The sequence below is a fragment of the Colletes gigas genome, unplaced genomic scaffold, assembly GCF_013123115.1.
Source record: "Colletes gigas isolate AHSC1104 unplaced genomic scaffold, ASM1312311v1 Colletes_gigas_Sc00003, whole genome shotgun sequence".
NCBI classification, from domain to species: Eukaryota; Metazoa; Arthropoda; class Insecta; order Hymenoptera; family Colletidae; genus Colletes; species Colletes gigas.
The window spans coordinates 7,502,477-7,519,629 of NW_025106632.1; the positions used below are offsets into that span (position 1 = coordinate 7,502,477).

At 43.7% G+C, this 17,153-nt stretch overlaps 1 protein-coding gene across 2 annotated transcripts in view; it reads left to right on the forward strand.

Annotated features, from left to right (window-relative positions):
• The first annotated feature begins 327 nt into the window (after positions 1 to 327).
• The window catches only part of LOC122404990, a 37,095-nt gene continuing 20,269 nt past the window's right edge, over positions 328 to 17,153 (forward strand). The window contains exons 1-2 of one of the 2 annotated variants that reach the window (XM_043409434.1): positions 328 to 762; positions 2,352 to 2,569. In XM_043409434.1, the coding sequence (XP_043265369.1) occupies positions 2,366 to 2,569 (204 nt within the window). In that variant the 5' untranslated portion in view covers positions 328 to 762; positions 2,352 to 2,365. Of the gene's footprint in view, positions 763 to 2,179; positions 2,239 to 2,351; positions 2,570 to 17,153 lie in introns of those variants that run through there. The other variant, XM_043409435.1, reaches the window with a different exon arrangement.

Below are 17,153 nucleotides of genomic sequence, written 5' to 3' on the forward strand. Positions count from 1 at the left end.
TAAGATATAAAACTTTTACTCTCGTTCGTAAATTAATTTTTACTCGCTAGCAAATCATTGCCATGAGTATCTTAAGTACACTTAGGAACGAATTTAAAATTTATCCTTTTCGTGAATAAAATTTTTCCCGATTCCGGGGAATAGTCTCAGCCCTAATCGCAACCCTGATCGAACAGAACTCGTTCGAACATTCACCGAGCGTTGAACAGCGTCTCGTGCACTCCCCAGGAAGGTCGTTTTCTTTCCTCCGGGGCGCCCACAGCTCGCTTACTACGCCGACATTACTCCTCGCCTCACGCGTCCGCTTCAGTCGTAGCGTAGCGCTCGTAGAGTGCGGAACGTGGTGTACTTCGCGGTGTTTTGAACGCTCGTCAAAAGCGTGTTCGTTCGCCGAACATCGTACGGAATCGTTATTGATATTCCATCGCGTTTAACGAAGAACACTTGCTTCGCGTAGGATCGGAACCAATCGGCGATTTTAGGTCCGTAAGACGATCTTTCATTCGCGTGGTGCTCGGTGCTTCGACCTCTTCTCGAGGATCAAATTCAAGGATCCTGCGAGGTGGAGAATCGTAACTGACAGTGACCGTATCGCCAGTGGTCCGTCTAACATTGCTCAAGGATATAATTTGTCGGTGTCTGACGGTTCGATCGGATGTACTCAATGCCGCTTGTTCGCCAAGTGTAAACATGATTCCCGCGCATTGACGTTACGCACCGAACCGCGAGTGCGGGTTGCACTCAGCTGTGAATACGTAAAAAGTGAGTATGCATTTTAATTACGCTGGCTCACTGTCATCGATGCGTCCGTCTCGGTCCAATTTTATATAATAAAAATTTGCCCAACATCGATCTCAGGAGTAGGCAAAATTTTATTCGGATTCGTTTCATCGTTGTGAAATATATCATTTTTATGATGAAATATTTTATTTTTGTTTAACTAGCATGGTAAACAGATAATTCGAAATTTTTATCTGTATAAGACGATTTTCCATTACGTAAAATAATTTTTTAATAGAACCGAAGTCAGAGTACAGTTTACACACGTTATCGTCGAACTCAGCGCCTAGAGGTCAGTTTAGAACGACGAGACGTTGGGCAATTATTGTTATTGGGAAGCGAACAGTTAACGGTGTGGGAATAGTTACCTTTTTCGCTGTGCTTCCTCATTAGAAAGATATTCAACAATCGGGGCACGTAGACTTCTGGCTAGATGCACGTCGAACGTCCGGCGCACTTCGCGAATGTTTAACGCTCGGGCTTCTGGCATGCAGCTGTGGTGTATTTAGGTGTTTACGCGACTACGAAGGGCTCCCTTTGCTTTCCTGCGCGAGTACAGGCGTCCTGGTTTCGCCTGTCAACGTTTTTTCGCGACTCGAAGATTGACAGTTCTCCTTATAGCAGTTACAATTTATAATCATCGTAGATTGGACAAGCTTTTTTTTATATTTCAAAGCTTAGGGACACCCTTCGATTTTTATCAAAATAAAGCTTCTTGTCACAAGGTCACAAATATTCTTCTGAGAAACACGAAATATTTACTAACATTAAATATTATAGTATTGCATTTGACTATTTTACTGAATATCTATCAATATTCTAGTTGATTTAACTTCGATGCTACATTATCGACACTTGACCTTCCGTTATTAAGCAACATTTTATATCAACAAATTGTCGTATCTCTGAAATCCATTGCCCGAGTCGAGCAGGTTCATTAAATTAAAATGAAATTTGTTTCCAAAATTTGGACCAGTAATAACATTTGCTATATAGGTAAACAAAAATATAAAATCAACATTTTTCGCGATTTGTTGCACCGGACTTTTTACGCCTACTCACTTGGCCAATCACGGCACTCCCCGTTAATTATCGGACGGCCTTCGCTACGATTAGTTCTTCTAGCAACCTTGACGAGGGAAAAAGAAGAAGCTACCTGCCGAGCGACGTTTCTATTTTAAGCGAACGTTACAGTCGTATTACTCGAATTCGCCACGCTATGACTCCGAAATAGAATCACGTAGGAACACAGAAATCGGAGCAAGAATTTCGCCTGGGATCGGTGTTAACCTGTTTTCGAGTTTCTTGTTAGTCGTTGCATGTTTCTCGCGTCCGAAGCAGGGATGCTCGATTCGGAATCGATTTGCTAGAAAATTGATTCCTATACGTCCGATTCTAACACAAATCGATTCCTGTAGCGAAAAATCGAGTATCGATTCGCTCGATCTATCGTAAAGAGTACGTTTACGTGGATGTCGTTCTTCCTTTTGCGATGGAAACCACCATTTGTTTCCCTTAATGATAATTTATAAAAAAAATATAGTAAGGAAGAAATGAAATTCTACTTTTAGGTGAGATCAGAGGAATGTTGAAGCACGTGTCAGTCTCGCCGTGGAGAGGGCGAGCGGACAGCGTGAGTCTCGCCTCGAGCGGGGGTGCGAGCAGTTGCGGAAGCGGAAGTCCAACTCCTGGTCACACGCCGCCGCCTTCGAGAGCGTCTTCGTGCGCTTCGCTCGCACCCCTAACCGCCCTTTCGAGTTTCTCTCCCGTCGATGCCAACCCGCAACAGGTGAGTCGAGAAAAATCTTTTTCAGATTCACAGAAAAACTCCACAGAAAACCGATCAATCCTTGCTCTACCAATAATTCAGATAACCGCGAAATAAAGTTTACCATTTATTTATTGTACCTTTAATTTTAATCGTGCGTATAAATTATTTAGGCAAACCTACTTTATTAGTTTCAAATTCAGAATTATTCGCCTTCGACTTCGAGTTTATTATCATTATTTAGATTTGCACGGAAGTCGCATCTATCGTCGATGGTTGAAACGTTTCGAATTTGTTTGAAGGTTTCCTGCAAATAATTAGTAAAAATCTGATCAATATCAATAAGAAGCAGTTACCGGATGAAAAGTATTATTTATACGGATTTTTTAAGCCGATATCCAGACTAATTAAAATTGGTTTAAGCAACGAATCTAAAATTTTCATTAGTTCGGGAATGAAATTTGCGGTGACTCTGACCCGGTGAAAGGTCGAAAGCCACGCGGGTGGGTACAAAAAGCAATGACGCGTTCGCTTAATGAAGCCAACGAGGAGAACAGGAGAGACTTCGTGAAAACGAGAACAAAACAGTTCCCCGCGCTTATTAACAGCTGGACCACGTGTGTCCTTGCGTGGCCGAGCTAATGGGATCCATCGACGGGACGTGTGTTTAATCCACGATTATTTCTGACGCACTCTGTCGCTCGATTACACTTGCTCCGAAAATAACCGCGGTTTCGGTTATGCAAACAAAACGTGCGTCGATGGAAAAGAATGCACCATCGAGAGCCACGTGAACGAAACGCGTCGCGACGATCGCGGGGACGGGTCGGTTCCGAAACGTTCACGGCGTTTATTTTTGTGGGAATAAAGTCAGGTTTCCAGGGCAGGGTGAGATTCTCACGATCCGTGTTCCCGTGTTTCATCCCGCGTCGTGCGGTTTCGCATCCCTTTTTGCGCGGACAGAAACATGACTCTCTCTCCCGGAGGCCCTTCATCCCGACAAGATGTTTAGGGAGGGCACTTTTTCTCGACATCTGCATGGAAACAGAAGAGAACCCCTATACGATACGCCCGCTCGAATGCAAATTCTTACACGCGCGTTACAAAATCTGAATACCGACGATCGTCCATGTCGATGATTCGCAATTTTTAAACTCGCCAAGTGTGTATATTAATGACGCAGAGAAACTTTTTTCGTTTGGTTATGAATAATTTTATGAAAATAACATAAATAGTCGTTTGTTATTCAAATAATTATTTCCTCGCGTTCACCCTCCCGCGGAATTTCGGATCGTTTTCACGTCATCCTATCGAAATTAAGGTCAATCGTGCGCCGCGCGCGTATCGCCTACCATAAATTAAGGTCGCTGCATTTAAAAAGCGCGCGGTTTGCATTATTGTCGGTATCCCAGTTTCTGGGGCTCTGGATGTTAAATAAAATGGCCGCCTGTTGAATAATACGCGCGTCGATACGCATAGGTTTCATTGTTTGCGTTTGCCTGACCCGCTTCACACGTGGGTGCACAAAGGTCGCCGCGAACGGTTGACTTCTTCCGTTAGTTTCTTGGTGAGGCCATCTGCGACGGTATATACGCGGGCCGATTCTGGCCATTGGCTGTGAATATTTTTACACGTCGATTCTCGCGATCCTGGCCCGTTCGCGTCGAGGATCCGTGAAAAAGCCGACGGCGCTCCCGTTGATTTACACCTCGCCGTACGAAATCTGCCTTCCTCGAAGGCGTGAAAAAATAAATGTTTCGTTTCTTTAAAAAACACTGTCCCCGATGCACGGTGGGCTCTTTTGGCTTTTCGGTGTCTATCGACGGGGAGTCGAGAGTTTATCTTTGTCCGCGCGTCCCGCAGTTTTTGTCGCTGGAACCGAGAATTCTCTGTGAGAACCCCGAATGCCAGGGCGTCGCACATTGCGGGCGTCTCAAAATGTGTGGACGAAAAAGTGTACACGGGTCGCTGTAACCCTGGCGGAGCCACTTAATCCCGTTCTCTGCCGGTTTACCGACCTCTGGGTTGCTTAAAATCGGACTAAAGAGACATTGAATAAATAACAAATAAAAATGTCAAAGAACGTCTCCTTCGAATTGGAAGTATTTGGAACTTGTTCTAATCTCGGTGCAGTCTGGTCACAGAGACTTTCGACTTATCGTTGGCTCGATAAGATAATGGCTGCACCAGAAGCTTCCAAGATGTTTTGTTCTCTCGATCTTCACTGGACGTTGGAACCGGTATAGAATAAAATGCATTCTGGTCAAACTTTTTCGTCCGTATTGACCGAATGTAGGAAGAGTCCCCGTACATGCGTGAGCACTTGCGGCTTTCTGGTTACCGCACAGCTTTACGTAAGTGGCGCGAAATGCGAGAAATGATCGCGTGCAATGATCGAGACAATGTCAACGTCTTATCGTTCAGTTAATAGATACTATGAACGTAAACAACGCTATCTTATTAGTCCACGTATAATGTTATCGCTATCTACTATTTTACACAGTTTTGTTCTGTCCATTATAATCCATACTGTCATTTTTATACGTTCGAGAACAAAAATGATAATAGACGAGGGCAGAAGTATTTCCCGATCCATTCTTCATTAATTTGATACATCTCCAAATATAAAGTATGTGCAAATTACGTTTGTATAACATTTTTGACTCTCATACTATCGCTTTACTATAGTTTTGCGCGCTCTTCGCGTCTACGTTCTCTCCGCACGAGTAATGAGACTCGAAACCACAAGATTCGTTTTAAAGAAATTCGATCCAGCGCGACGCGGACTGATTTCCACGACGATCCCTGTCCTACCTTCACACAACACGTACGAAATCGCGTTCCACCTTTTCGTTACGCTTCTGGAACCTGCGGACCTGTCCTGCGTTCCAGGACCTCGCAACGTCCGGTGCGGCGGCCCGTAGTTCCGCCTTTCTTGTACGCGTCCAGCTTTTATTCGAACCAGTCTCGATAAAACGTACTCGACGTTCCATCGAAACATCTATCGATCGATCGATCTCAACCCGTTATAACAGGCGATCTACGATTCGATTTTCCGAATACGCGAAATATCGTTACATCGCGTATGTAAAAAGTCACAATCGCGAACGAACATCGCGAAGTGCAGTTTCGAAACTGTTCCTTTGTCCCATCATTCTCATGGCGTAAAAGCCTTCGTGTTTTTAGAAGAAGGTCAGATCCTTTACGTCCACTCATTGGCCCGAATACAAGGTCGATTAAGTCTACAATTGTCCTCCATCGTCAGTTTAATATTCCACTTTTGTAATCTACGATATCTATCATTGTACTTTGGAGTGCAAAGGGTTAATAATGCACGAAAATTTAGTCGAATACAGTTTTCAGTATTACTCTAATACTCAAAGCACTACTCTAAACAAAATGTATACTATACAAATACAAAAAGTGTATACATTAACAATTGTTAATACTCTTCGTTTAGAAACATATATTTTTATGTGACATTTGCGTCGAAATAGGTGTTACGTGGTAACATTTCTACCACTCTTGTCAGTCGCGTGCTACGAACTTGTGTAATAGGGAGAGGGGGAATGTTGGCCTTGGGGGTGTAAAAAAATCTGCGTCTGACAGTAGGGAGAATTAGCATCTGAACGAGAGCCCTATAAGGCCGAACAAATGAAAGAATCAATTTGGCGCATCTTCCTCCGTTTCTTACTGCCTGGACCAGCATTTCGTATGCTTAAAGGTCGATGAAACTAGTTTAGATCGAGCTCACGGTAATAAATGTTTCTTTCTATGAAATGTAAAAGTACAATTTTTGGCGACCCAGGGTTAGGTTTGACCTCGCCCTTTCACCTTGTTTTCTCTATTATGTACTGTGTGTTCATTATTATAACACAGTACAAACATTGATAGATAAATAATAAGGAATAATAATAGTGATAGATGGAAAGAAACCTTTTTAACAAAACGTTGAATACAGTCGACGACAACGTTTCGTCAGAAGAGACCTTGATTCTAGGAATTATTTAGCAGTTCTCGTCACGAGCACACATTATTTAGAATATTAATAGACTTGGCGAGAAATTCAGGAAAATCCACGTGAGCCAAACATCGCCTTCTCTCTTCCTGCTCCGATTCCTTAATCGACGAACCAGGAAGCGAGGGGGCGTAATAAATTGTACGTCGGATTAATTATTACGTGCCGGCGCACCCGCATGACGGCGACATGTCGGAGATCTGGTGGAAAGGGAAACCAGACGTTAGCCTATCGCGTCGTGTTCGTCAAGGCTTTTGGACCCACTACGAACAACAATGCTCCGTAATCAGGACACAAGACATCCAGGGGTCCTTGCCCAGAACCAAAAGGATGCTTCCCCTATGAAATCCGGCGCATAAACGTTGCGGTTATGCCTCCTGTGAAACCGCCTTTTTTATGTATCCGTTCCTACAGATTTGGAGTTAGGGTTGCCACCTTCCGAGCGAGCACTTTCAATCGTCGCATTTTTTTTAACGAATCTTACATTCTCCTCTCTCGAGTTTTGCAATTCAAATTGATATTCGGTATTGGGATTTTGCAATCTTAATATAATATAAATATTGCGCTAAATAGCAAGAAGGGTGATTCAAACTCACGCGATTGAAGTTTCGTTTGGAAGCTGAGATTTGGTTCATTTAACTCCGCAGTGTCCACCAATGTCTTATTCCACGCTCGTGCCGCCCTGGAATGTTGTATTATGCAACGGTAAGTGGTGTCTTCCTACAAGAGGAATGCCATTATATATATCATGGTAACGTCGAAGAAAAGATAAATTGCTGCGTTGGCAGATCAGCGTAGAAAACGAAGCGAGCTCTGTATTATTCAACCCTTCGACGCAGTTTTGAGACAGTCCCCGACGACTATTTAGAGAACTCGGAACGACAGTTGCCCCTGTTCCTTCCTAGATAATTATAGGTCGTTATCAGCTTCTGTTTTGGGTAGACAGGGAGATGAACTCTTCTATTGGAGCAGATCGGAGACATGTGATTTTTAACCGAGTGGTTGGCCTTAAGTAAACACGACCGAATCTTACAAAAATATCGTTGGCTTCCGTGACGGAAGAAGTATTGAGGCCTCCGTTAAGGATTTCTCCTAACGTTTTATGGGTGGATCGGTACATCTCGTCCCTTTTTTTCGCGACTTTTTGCGCGTCAGACATTGACTTAACCATCCGCTTATTTTCGTAACGAGCTCTCAAAACAAATGCCTTGAGGCTTTCGGCAAACTGGTCGATTGCACGCTGTCTGTATTGGGCGAACAAATCCACAGATAAGCGTGATCGCGCGGAGACGGAAGGAGTTTCAGCGATTAGCCGCCGGAATTCTTGAGTAATCGCCATTCGTGCTTTCCTCGAGATAATGTCAAATTCATTCAGCGCGCGGTGGCTAACCGAGGTCGACTTCCGCCATTACCAATTAGTACCGAGAATCCATGATTCGGCTTCCGTCGCGATAAAAAGCCTATCGATCATCGAATATAAATAAAACCGTCTTCTTTCCCGTTTATCTGCTCTCTCGGTACCCTTTTCCACAGTTATCGGTGCCGTTCACCCGTTTTTCCTGGAATCGGTCCCGTATCGGTGCTAAGAAAAAATAAGAACGATCGGCGCCAACCAGAAGAATCGTGCTACTGGGCTCACGCGACGAAACGTTCAGATAAGTCTTGCCTTTAAAAAGAAAAGTACACATGCCCTCGGATTTAAACTCTACCTATATAGGTAACGATGGTTGTACAAATCATTATAGGAAAAATACTTTTAAAATTAGCTATCATAGAAATAAGAAGACACTTCAGAAGACTATCTAGAAAATAAGTATGGTCATTTACATTTCTTTCTGTGTGAACTATACAAATATTGTTAGGTATCATTGGTTTCTGCACAGTCTATTCTATCAAGAAATATCTTGTTACGTAACATTTGTATTTGGTTGTCACGCATCTCCGTATTTGTTCAGTCAAGTATGATAAACCCATTTGATTGTTTACTCGTCGAAGACAGGGTAAACAATCTCTCTTGCCGAACAGTGTTCAGTTCCTGACATTTTCGAGTTCTTGCACACCCCTGACTGCAACCTTTCCTAAGTTGTTACAAGGAGATATTTAGAATTCAGATCGCGAGATCGTTAGTCTATTAGCGTAAACCGATCCGGCGGTTACGTTGTTCCGAGAGATTAGCCCCAGCGTCCGATTCCGCCTCGTTGAATCCTTCGTTTCTGTTTCTTTCAATGCCACCGAGCGTGAATTCCGAATTGAAACGTGGCCCTTGTTATGCGCGCACGGAGGACAACGCAGTCACATCCGCGATTTAGCATTTGAGTCGTTCGTGAGCCGGAATTCGTTGCTTAACGTGGACGACGATCGTCGATTGCGCAACGAGTGACGCTCGTTCACCTTTCAAGTACGTACTTGATGCTCGTTCCGAAGGGACTCCGCTCGAAACAGCTTCCTCGTACGATAATGACTATTATTATCAGAGCAAAATAGCGTAATATGTAGTCTCGCGAGCATACGCGCCGATTTCGATGAAATTTATCGGAGATACATGGGAAATTCCCATGAGTTTCGTCAAAGTAATTTTCAGAGTTGGGAGTCTTCGACACTCTTAGAGTCGAAAATTCAACAAATATTCCACGACAACGAGTAAGTAAAAATGCTTGGATGATTTCGAAACGGTGAGCTTCCCATGAGTTTAAGGAGCATTCAGTGTGTCGTTACGAGATGCATTATTGACGATAATGGTTAAGGTCGATCGTTAGCGGGAACGAGAAAGTTTGATTGCGGGTACAAAGGGATTCGTATATTGGAGCGCGACTCGGCCCATTCACGAAGATCGTAGCACAAATTCTTTCAGCGTGAATGTCGTCGAGGATTGGTCACAAGCTGCCGGTGAAAGCAATAGTAGCCGGTTGCTCGCACGCGGCTCAACCGAGTACGCGAAACTACTCTTGAACAGTCATTCTGTACCAAGAATCGTCGTTAGAGCCTGTTTGTGACGCACGGGAGGCAATTAGAGTATCATTCTAAATATTTATTGGATTGTATAAGTCTTATTCATTGCATTATTTCCTCGTGGTGATACATGCACACGGCTCGGTCCAATAGATTACCTAGACAAATTATGTCTGAAGGCAAGCTCGTAGTACGGTTCCCGTAAGTCCAGGCCCTGCTCTTCTTCGTTGGCTTTCAACGGATCAAATCAAAATAATAATTACGATCTTCGTATTTTTGAAACCGAAGGAAACGACACTTTTGTAGATACCAAAAGGTTTTTGGGATTTTGCAAATAACAAGACTAGATTTTCAAATGAAACTTTGTTACGTGGGATTGTCCGCCTTCAGATTATGTTACGTATTTTCTAATATTCCGCGCGTTATGCAATACCAGACATGTCCATTCATAGAACAGTACAGAGAAGAGGGTACGATAAATAAATTATTTTAGTAGATCGAATAATTTCGAATTGAAATATAGACTTTTTGCGTAACTATTCGATGGCTATGCTTGTCCGTGAAGCGAAAACGAAAGTTATTTGCTACGTTTCATAACGACACGTGCACAGATTCCTGGCACGCGTTGTCGGGATAAATATTTCCTCCGCTACCGTATCCGCGAGTTTGCATACGATTACGCATCGTTCGCGCCGCCAGCACGTGTTAATAAGGTGACAACACGGCGTTGACTATTTGCACAGGCGCCAAAAGGTCTTGTGTCACCAGCGGTTCGCGGTATCGGAGACAATCGTGTCAATGCGTGGGCCGTGATATTGCATTCTGGGAATTCGCGGCGTACAGTGTCCTTGATGCTTCGATCGAAAGTCTCGAGCAGCATCGAAGCTTCGAATCGTCCAAATAAATTGCTTCTCGATTTAATCGAAGTATGTATTTTCACGAAGATTGTGCAAATGTCTCGACTCTTGCTCCATTGGGGATTTCCCAGTGACTTGGTCGCGACACGACATTAGTACGATGTTCACGATAGAAGCAATCGACTTGTCTCCTTCCGATTTTAAGTTCTTTTTCATTAGTTTGAAACAATTGTTCTCTTTTTAACTTTCCCCGTCTTCTGCAATTGCTCCTTCAATAAATGGCCGGTGCACCTGTTTGCAAGTACCCATTAAGTCCTGGCGAATAACGCACGAAAGAGTGCATGATGGAATATTCATTTTGTGCGCCACGATCTTTTGTTTGCGTAATGGATTACGGCGAATTCTTCCACGCATCACACGCACAACTTGTTTGGATCTTAATGATCGTGGACGGCCTTCTCTCGGACGATCAACGAATCGAACGATGTCGTTGATCGTTCCTAATGCATTGTCTTCCTTTTAAAAAATAAGGTACGCAGGATATTGTTCAGTTATTTTAGCGTGTACGTACACCTTGTGGAGGGGGGCAAATGGTGTGTTTTTATCGTCAGTGTCGATTTTCGTTGCGAAATGGTTCTCTGTGTATCGAGGCTGAATTCTCGTCTCCCGGATTTTAAAACCCTTTCTTTGGCCTGTCGTCGATCGATACCTGGCAGAAACAGGACCGCAACAATTGCGGTTGGGGTTCTCCGGTACAGATGGCCGCGCTTTCGAGTTCGTGCAGACGTCGAACAATCGCGATTGCGACACTTAACATTCTTCTCGTATGGATTTACTATCCGCGGTTCGCCTTTATGGGGCTCGAATAATGACACCTTCGGGCCACGATATTCGGAAAGCGAAGGAAGGAGGTGGAACCGATTGCGGTCGAGCACACGAGCACTCACGGATGCGGTGGTGCGAAAAACGCATTTGCTCTCGCTGCTTTTCGACGCTTTCTCGCGACGTTGTTGGATCGAACGACGGAAACGTATAATATTTTACCGGCAATACAGTGGATCATTTCTTCGACGGGCGCGGAAGATACGAGACGATTCGATCAGCAGCGTTGAAATTGATGAAAGCGTTCGTTCATAACAGTCCACGGTTCTATCGATACACAATTTGGTACTCACAATGCACAATGGGCCGCTTTGAGTGGGACCACCGTTTATCGACGCTTTTCGAAAATCTGACGGGGGAAATTTCACCTCTGCCTTATCCCATTCGTTGCGAGGTCTCCTCAGTTTGACGAAGAAAAGATCGATTTTTTAATTGTTTCTCTAAATACTCAAATCTTAAAATGAAATGTAACAATTGATGTATGTTCACACATTACATTTTAAGCAACGAATTTTTTTCTCGAAAATGCGTAGAAATTCGGGGGTATGTCTATTCACCAAAAATGATTATTATTGACCACTGCAACTAAAAATAATTTTTTTAGAACGATTCGAAATTTTTTGTTTTCGTCGAAAAATGTCATACTCTCTCGAATTTTTTTCTCGGAAGTGGATAGGATTTTGAGGGTATGTGTATTTACCAAAAATGTTTGTAATTTACCCCTGCAACTAAAAATAATTTTTTTAGAACGATTCGTAATTTTTCGTTTTCGTCGAAAACTTTCACACTTTCTCGAATTTTTTTCTCGGAAATGGATAGGATTTTGGGGGTATGTGTATTTACCAAAAATGTTTGTAATTTACCCCTGCAACTAAAAATAATTTTTTTAGAACGATTCGAAATTTTTTGTTTTCATCGAAAAATGTCATCCCCTCTCGAATTTTTTTCTCGGAAGTGGATAGGATTTTGAGGGTATGTGTATTTACCAAAAATGTTTGTAATTTACCCCTGCAACTAAAAATAATTTTTTTAGAACGATTCGTAATTTTTCGTTTTCGTCGAAAACTTTCACACTTTCTCGAATTTTTTTCTCAGAAGTGGATAGGATTTTGGGGGTATGTCTATTCACCAGAAATTATTGTAATTGACTCTTGCAACCGAAAATAATTTTTCCAGAACGATTTGGAATTTTTTTTTTCACCGAAAAGTTTTGGCGCCTTCTACTATAGTTATTCGGATAACCGGGGGTCGGATGATCCGAACTGAATTGTGTTACATGTAGTAATCGTCTCTTGAATTATTCATTTCTTAGAAACGTGTATACATACGATTTTAGACAGACTATGAATGACTTCTAGCAACACATGCTGACCTCTGACCCTGTGATTAATGTGAACGTGAAGACGTTGCAACGTATACTGTGGCTAAAAAAACCGTCTGACTAACACTAGTATGAATACTGAAACCTTATTTCGTAAATAGAAACATTGGAATTTTAGTCGAATCAACCTTCCACGTAACGATAGAATGATTATCTTTAATATCATGACGGATAATCGTTTCTGCGAATGAATACAGAGTAACGAATTATTGCATCGCGCGCGAGGAAAGATGAGTGAAACCTGTTCGCGGGTTATTACGCTTTCGGAGTGGTCCGTGAGATAAAAACTCCGAACCACGTCTCGAGGAGTCTCGCGTTACTCGCCCGACCACAGGAATTAATCGTCTCGTCTTCCCTGGCGACATGCAATTCTTCTTTTCGTCGCTGCTACCCGGTATACACGCTCGTTATCCTCTTCCTGGTATCGCGACGCTCGGCTAACCATCGTCGAAAAATTGCAAACATCAGGCAACTCGAGTTCGTAAGGTGAGCTACTCTTTCCCCAAGAAAAGGAATTTTTCTAACTCTCCTTCGATGCTACCACGTAATTCCTCTGGCAATCAAGAACAGATTACTGTGTAAAATTTTTAATCGTTTCGATCTTCCAATTTTTTATTCGTCTTAATCAAACTGATATTCCGAGTAAGCTTCCTCCATTAATCTCTAGGATTAAGAGAGAACGAATTAGAATGTTAAATCTCGGAAAAGTCAACAGTCTGTGTCTGTTAATTTAACAGTTAAAAAAAAAACACATGTTACGCCTTGGGTGCACGCGGCGTACAGCTGTTGAAAAATCCCCTTTTACGAGTCTGACTGCAATAAATGAATGTTGATCCCTTCGTAGCCCTCGAGTGACTAATTTGCGACGCGACTGTCGTCAAGTTTTCACGAACAAACTTTTTATTTGCAACGGTACGCCCAGAGATATCGTCGCTCCTTCTATTTGCGGAGGCTTTCCTATCTGGTCATTCAAGCTCCCCCTCCGATACACTTTCCTGTTAATTGACAATTCGCCGTCGTTGCTTTCTCTCTCATTCATGATCGGGCAATAACTTTTCATTAATCATCAGGGGTCAGTGCGTGCGCGCGATTAGGCCTGCAACGTTATCGCACGTGTTGTCGGGTGATTCCCCGTAGCTACAACCACCGGGCACAGATCTTCCTTCATCATTGGGAAATAGCGAAGGAACAGGATTGAAGATCGCGATGCGTAGCCGACCATCTGGCACACAGTGCTCCCATTCACTCTTTCTTTCGTAAATTTCTCCCCCCGCCCTCGTTGTCGTAGTATGTTCCTTCATCCGACTTCTCCCCTCCCCACCCCCTATCGTCTTTTACCGCCTTTGTGCACTGTTCGTCGCGATCCCTCGTTTTATATCTTCCCGTGATATCAACGAGCCTCGTGAACCGTTTGCCTGATAATCGTGTTTGCCTTGTTGGCGCTCCGTCGCCGCCTCTGAATTGTTGCACCGAGAACAAAGCCTCGTCCTGAACGTCCTCGTAACGCTAAACCCACCGACACTTCATTGTGTACTCGTTCCTACCATTAACGGTCTTTAAAAATCCATATGCTTCGTAATATAGAGTGCAGATAATTTGATCCTGAAAGTAATACAGTTTTTTTTATTTAGAAGCAAATAATGCGTGTTTTATTCCTTGTTGCCGCTGTTTTCCCACGTTTTTCACATATTTCATAAATATCAAGTACGTGTGAAGGATTTCGATAAAAAGATTGTACGGTTCTTAGCAATAGCGTCATTAAAAAATATATTGTCTTCTAAGTTCGATTTCCGAAGACGAGTCGAACGTGTCGGATGACTAGACGTAATCCTTTTGTCGGATGTTTAGCGTGACTCGGTTGTCCACGGAGCGTAATGGCTTCGTGTTGCGGAACACAGTGGCCAGAAACGCGAACCATTGAAACGAAGGGGCCAAGAGGCGGGGGTTATCGCATCAATGAGTCGGATAGGATACGAACCATTGATCCGGGGAATACAGGCACTTCTGATGCTCGAAAGCTGACCGGATGGGAAACGCGCAAGGGTTCGAAACAGCCGGAAGCGTCGCGCGAACACACGATGATGATACCCGTGGTCCTGGATAGGCCGGACGGAAGAGAAATGCTCTTTTGTGCTCTCGTACGGTCAGAAAAGCTGTCGAGGTAATCGAACGACCGTCTGACTTCCACGCGTTCGGATAACGTGCAATTAGAGCTCATTACGAAAATCGTTCGAATATAAACGAGACTTTCCCTTGTGTTTCGAGAACCGGAACCGATATTATAACTGGTTTCAGCCCCAGCTATATGTACACTGATATTTTGTCGCCATACGACCAAGAAACACGCGACAAACGCGGCTGTCTGTACGCTAGGTCGTCGAGAGCGCAATTAACAATAATTAATAATTTTACGCTCCTTCTGGCGAAAGCATTTTCACGGGGATACAGTGGCGCCGACACGGTAGCCACATTCATTCCGCTGAGTGGATTAAGGTACGATCCGCGTAGTGCTCGACCGGTCACACACACGAACGGGATCGTTAACTTCTCTCGCACACACACGCTCGTCGAAACGCGTAAACGATTGTGATACACGCTGTAGTAGCGTACGTGTTACGATGTATTATGAGTTAAACAACGTAATGATAGGCACGGCGCCAGTACAGCGGCGTATCTCTTGCAAGCCATGTAACGGGTGTCTCGGTGAAAGATAATTGTCCGTATCAGAGGTCGTCGAAAGTATCTCGTTTGCTTGTCCCCGCGTTGTCAATGTTGTTATTCGCGCCGTTATAAATAACGCGAGTTATTTTTACGGGAGCCTCGCGTGCATCAATGAGAGAGAAAAACGTGCAACGACCGAAAGTTTTCCATTGTTCGTTGTAAATTCATTCGAGCGATTAGTTACGCAAATAACTGGCACGAGGCACGGCGTGACGGGACCGTCGGGTATCTCGATGCATAAACGTCCATTATCAATCACCGTGAACAATGATAAACGATAACGATCTAGCGCGTCGACGATTTCCCACAGAACCGAGGAGCTTCTTATCGTCGTTCACCGTATTACCGCGATTTCCAAGCTTCCCCACGGCTCTGACGAAAGAGTTTAAGCACGAACACGAAACTTCCGGTACAATGAACCCGTCGAAGTTACGCGCAACTTGTTACGACACCGATATTAGTTTTACGCGCTGCTTCTGGGAATAGATCGATGAAAATGCACGTCATCGATGTCGTTCGACAGTCTATGAATAGTGGACGCAAGAAGCCGACGGAGGGAACGCGTCGGGATGCAGGTGCATGCTACACCTGCAACCCCCAGCGACGATAAAATAGATTTCCTGGAGACCCTATCGCCAACCAAGCTTCGTAATTACCACTTCCTTTCGCTCACGTACAATCCAACGAGCGTAAATAATACTGGACTTTAAATATCCCTTCCAACGATATCACGAGTTACAGAATCGATGTTAGAAACTAGAGGAATGACTCGTACGGGAAAACCGCGACACGGTCGAAGGTTAGGCCTCTCGGTTGGTTTTCGGTCCTGACGCAGCTCGCGACTTATTGACACTTGGTCAAGTGAAGTCAAGAGGACGGGTTAAACGAAGCAAAGCGTCACCGTTTGCCACCCGTTTATTTTTGACCTATAAGTAGTAATCTCGCCTCGCGGTAATGAACCTTGCAAAAATGCAACGATCCTTCGACAAATGGAAAAAGGAACGGTCGTCCTCGACGAATTTTACAACTTCTCTTTCGACGCGGAATTTTTCAAAATTTTTCATTTGATTTAAATAAATGCGGAACGTTTTGTAATAGCAAATCGAGCGAACGTTAACGAAAACGGTATTATGGAATCTTAAGCAGCCGCTCTGAAAACTCCGTGCATACATTTCGCGGCGACTAGGCTCCGCCAAGGTTTTGCATTATTCATGAAAAGAACCACCTCCGTTCGAGATAACCCTCCCTCGTCGACCTTATCGCCTCAGTTACGGCAATCGTGGTCAGGTGTGCATCGTGGCGAAGCCTTTACTGCACTCTGGTCGACAGAAGGGACACTCGATGGATCAGATTAGGGAAACGCAGGGCCGAAGAAAGCTGTACAATCACGTGCGCAGATAGTGCAACGACCGTACTGATATGATCGACCCCTCTCGTGATTGCTCTGAGTTATGTCCTGTTTGCCTCTGTATCGCAACAAAATATACCTATGCAAAATTCTGTAAGCACGTTAAACGCTATTAGTATCGCTTGGAAGAGAGGCTCCTAAGCACTTAAGAACTTTGTCTTTTATTTAATTTTTTATTTGTGTATCGATCTTAGACTCTGACTCTGCAGCTCAAAGGTTTGGAGCACTCTTTTGTCTTTTCAATGAATATTAAAATTCTTCTTTCTTTTAAATCTGTCCCATCAAAGTCTCGTCGATAGTATCGATCTTTGGCATAATTGATCGGAAGAGAATCGATTGGCCGTCCAAGGCCATCGAAGGACAATCCTCGCCAAACCGTTTGGCTGTGA